General features: G+C 42.4%; 1 protein-coding gene across 1 annotated transcript; it reads left to right on the top strand.

Moving 5' to 3' along the window:
* Positions 1 to 873, top strand: LOC308303155 (B-type lectin plumieribetin-like; the record flags this gene model as incomplete). The annotated part of the gene is made up of 2 exons (XM_080747478.1): positions 1 to 185; positions 726 to 873. 2 exons carry the CDS (start codon positions 1 to 3, stop codon positions 871 to 873), a joined length of 333 nt encoding a protein of 110 aa, XP_080603604.1.
* Positions 874 to 2757: the final 1884 nt, after the last annotated feature.

Genomic DNA, 2757 nt, shown 5'->3' with positions numbered 1-2757 from the left:
ATGGGTTTTAATGACGAATGCATTCTGAACCTACAGGAGGACGGTAATTTGGTCATCTACGGCTGGAAGCCCATGTGGTCATCAGACACGGCGGGGGCCCAACGTTCACCGCCTGTGCATGATGCAGGGGACTGCAACCTGGTCATGTACGTCAAGGGTGACAACCCCGAGTGGCACACAGGGACGTGCTGGCCATTGGGAAAAGCGGGACAACTCCCGAACGGCCGGTTCATTCCCGGCCGGTCCAGGCCGGCCATTAGGAAAAAAATGTAAAATAAAAGGTCGGCCTTCGTTCCATTTTGGGGGCTGGGCGGCCAACAAAGTAAATCGTCACTGTCGGGTAGAAACCTTTTATTTCCAAGTTTCAAATTTGTACATTTTTTTTTCGCAAAGTAAACCCCTGCTTCATCATACAAGGCCGTCGCACAAAAGTAGTGAAAACAGCAGATCTACAAGCACACAACACCTCGCGGTGCGAGGCGTTGTGTGCTTGTAGATCGGCTGTTTTCACTAGTTTAAATCATTTTTAAAATGATAAATACAAAACTAACGGTTTTGGACATACAAGGTTTCCACCCGACAACGGCGAAATATAACTCATGTAATTGGCCCACTTGTCATGATCTGAAATGGCAAAGTACTGTAGCAGCAGCGCTATAGAGAGAGATCTCTCTCTATAGCGCGCAATGAGGGCCTCTCCAACTCTTTTTCCCGGGCTGAATCAGGGGCCCAGCACGTCCCTGGTGGCACACCAACTCCAGGAAAGACGTACCCAACATGTGCCGTCTTTACTTGAGAGATGACGGCACTCTGCTGGCGCAGAGAGAGGGCGAAGACATCTGGAGTTCTGCCACATCCAAGGGCATGAAATGAAGTTGCACTGTGTATGCACGTTGGCAGGGGCCGTCGCACCAAATTCTGGGCCCCCCTGGGTACAAGGATTCACTGCGCCCCCCCCCATGAATGTTTGTGTTTGTGCTTTAACTATTGAAAAATAGCAGACCAGATTTAAGCTCGATCTGCTATTTTTGAAAAATCGTGATAAAATGTCTTTTTTTGTCTCTTTTTTGAAAAATAAAATAAAATAAAAAATGTCAGTGGTGCTCAAACCTTTTTATGTGAAGGACCCCCAAAATGATATGTATTTGGCCATGGACCCCCATCTCAAAATATTTAGTAAAAAAAAAAAAAAAAAATGTACATTGCCCTTGTATGTATCAATTCTTGTTTTTATTGTCTCTTTGTTTTTTATCTCTTATTGCCCTTTCCTATCTTAAGTTATTTTTCCTATATTGCTGTCCGTCAGTCGGTCCCTCCTTCTGTCCGTCACGTTACGTCACACTATTGGTCCGACTTTTTATCTCCGGCACCGTTGCCCCTATTCATGCCAAACGTTTTACACACACTCCTTGGCTGGCAAACCACAACCTCCGCCCCACCTACCTTCTCCCCTAGCCCCCCTTTAGCCCACACGTGTCAAGCGACTAGGCTACTCAGAAAAGCGCTATATAAATTCCAGATAGGTCTATTATTATTATCAAACTACACAATACATGACCCCAAACTATAGCTTCAGCCTCACGGCTCCTGCATGGGCGCAAAGCATAGACATCAAGCTCCACATATACATAGAGTATATGCACATCCTCTGGGGCTGTCACATGCTGATTCAGAACATTTGAATTAAATATGAGGCATCAAGCTTAAGTACATACTGTAGGTACATGCTGTAAGGCCGTCACATGCTACTGATACCTGGAATGCACATTTAAATAAGACAAACATGACCAACCCTCTACCAATGACTGTAGGCCCACACCTGTCACTTTCTGAGGAGGATCTGCAAATATCATGCTCTCCACTCCACTATACGGTTATTTGAAATAGTTTAAGTTACCTGTTTTATCTTTGCTCAAAACACAACGTGTTGTGAAATTGTAGATTTATTTCATTTTATTTCGAAAGATTATTGATTCAATTATTATTCATTTTGATGTCAATATCTTTGTACTTTCAAAACAATTTGAATACAGGACTTTTACTTGAAAAGAGTATTTAGGATGACTTTTTTCCATCACAGCCAATTCTCCTTGCATATCAATTCTTTCAGGTGGAAACAATCTATGTCCAGAATCTTTCCTTTTTCATTATTACTGGGTTGACACTAAGGTCTGAGAGGCGCTTGCCTGTCGGGCAAGTAGACCTACAGGTCATGCTCTAATTGCCCAAAAGTCATGTCCACTTGTCCAAAAAGTACATTTTCCATTATAAAATGATAGGTAAAATGTGTGCTTGTCAAAATCAAATCCAATTGATGTTAGCCGTGTGGTAACATAACAGCTACTTTGAAAAACCAGAGTGAGTTTCACTGATAGGTGTAAAAAGGTAGCATTGCCTTTCAATCACAAATACTGAATAGCCTATAATATTTATTGAAGACGGAATGCATTTTCCTGTCAGGCAACCTGACATCGGTCAACAAACTCCACTTTTTCTGAATGTTTTAACGTTTTAAAGTTGTACCATGTAACTTTTTTTATAAAACAAATCTTAAAATTGTCCTAACTGTTAAATCGCTAAAGTTTTAGAACACCCACTCCGTTATTTTCAGCTTCTGAAGCCTTCTCTTTATATGTTTTCTATGATCCTGGCCGTGGACCGGATTTCGCGCCAAAATGACGTAATCTGCATCATCTGTATACGTTGTGTATACGTTGCCCAATCACATCGCCGATCATGCACACATGGTACACTACC

The sequence above is a fragment of the Nannobrachium achirus genome (assembly GCF_963921795.1).
Source record: "Nannobrachium achirus genome assembly, chromosome: 18".
In the NCBI taxonomy this organism is placed as follows: Eukaryota; Metazoa; Chordata; class Actinopteri; order Myctophiformes; family Myctophidae; genus Nannobrachium; species Nannobrachium achirus.
The sequence above is the reverse complement of the archived record's forward strand: the minus strand, read 5'-3'. Positions and strand labels throughout refer to the sequence as shown.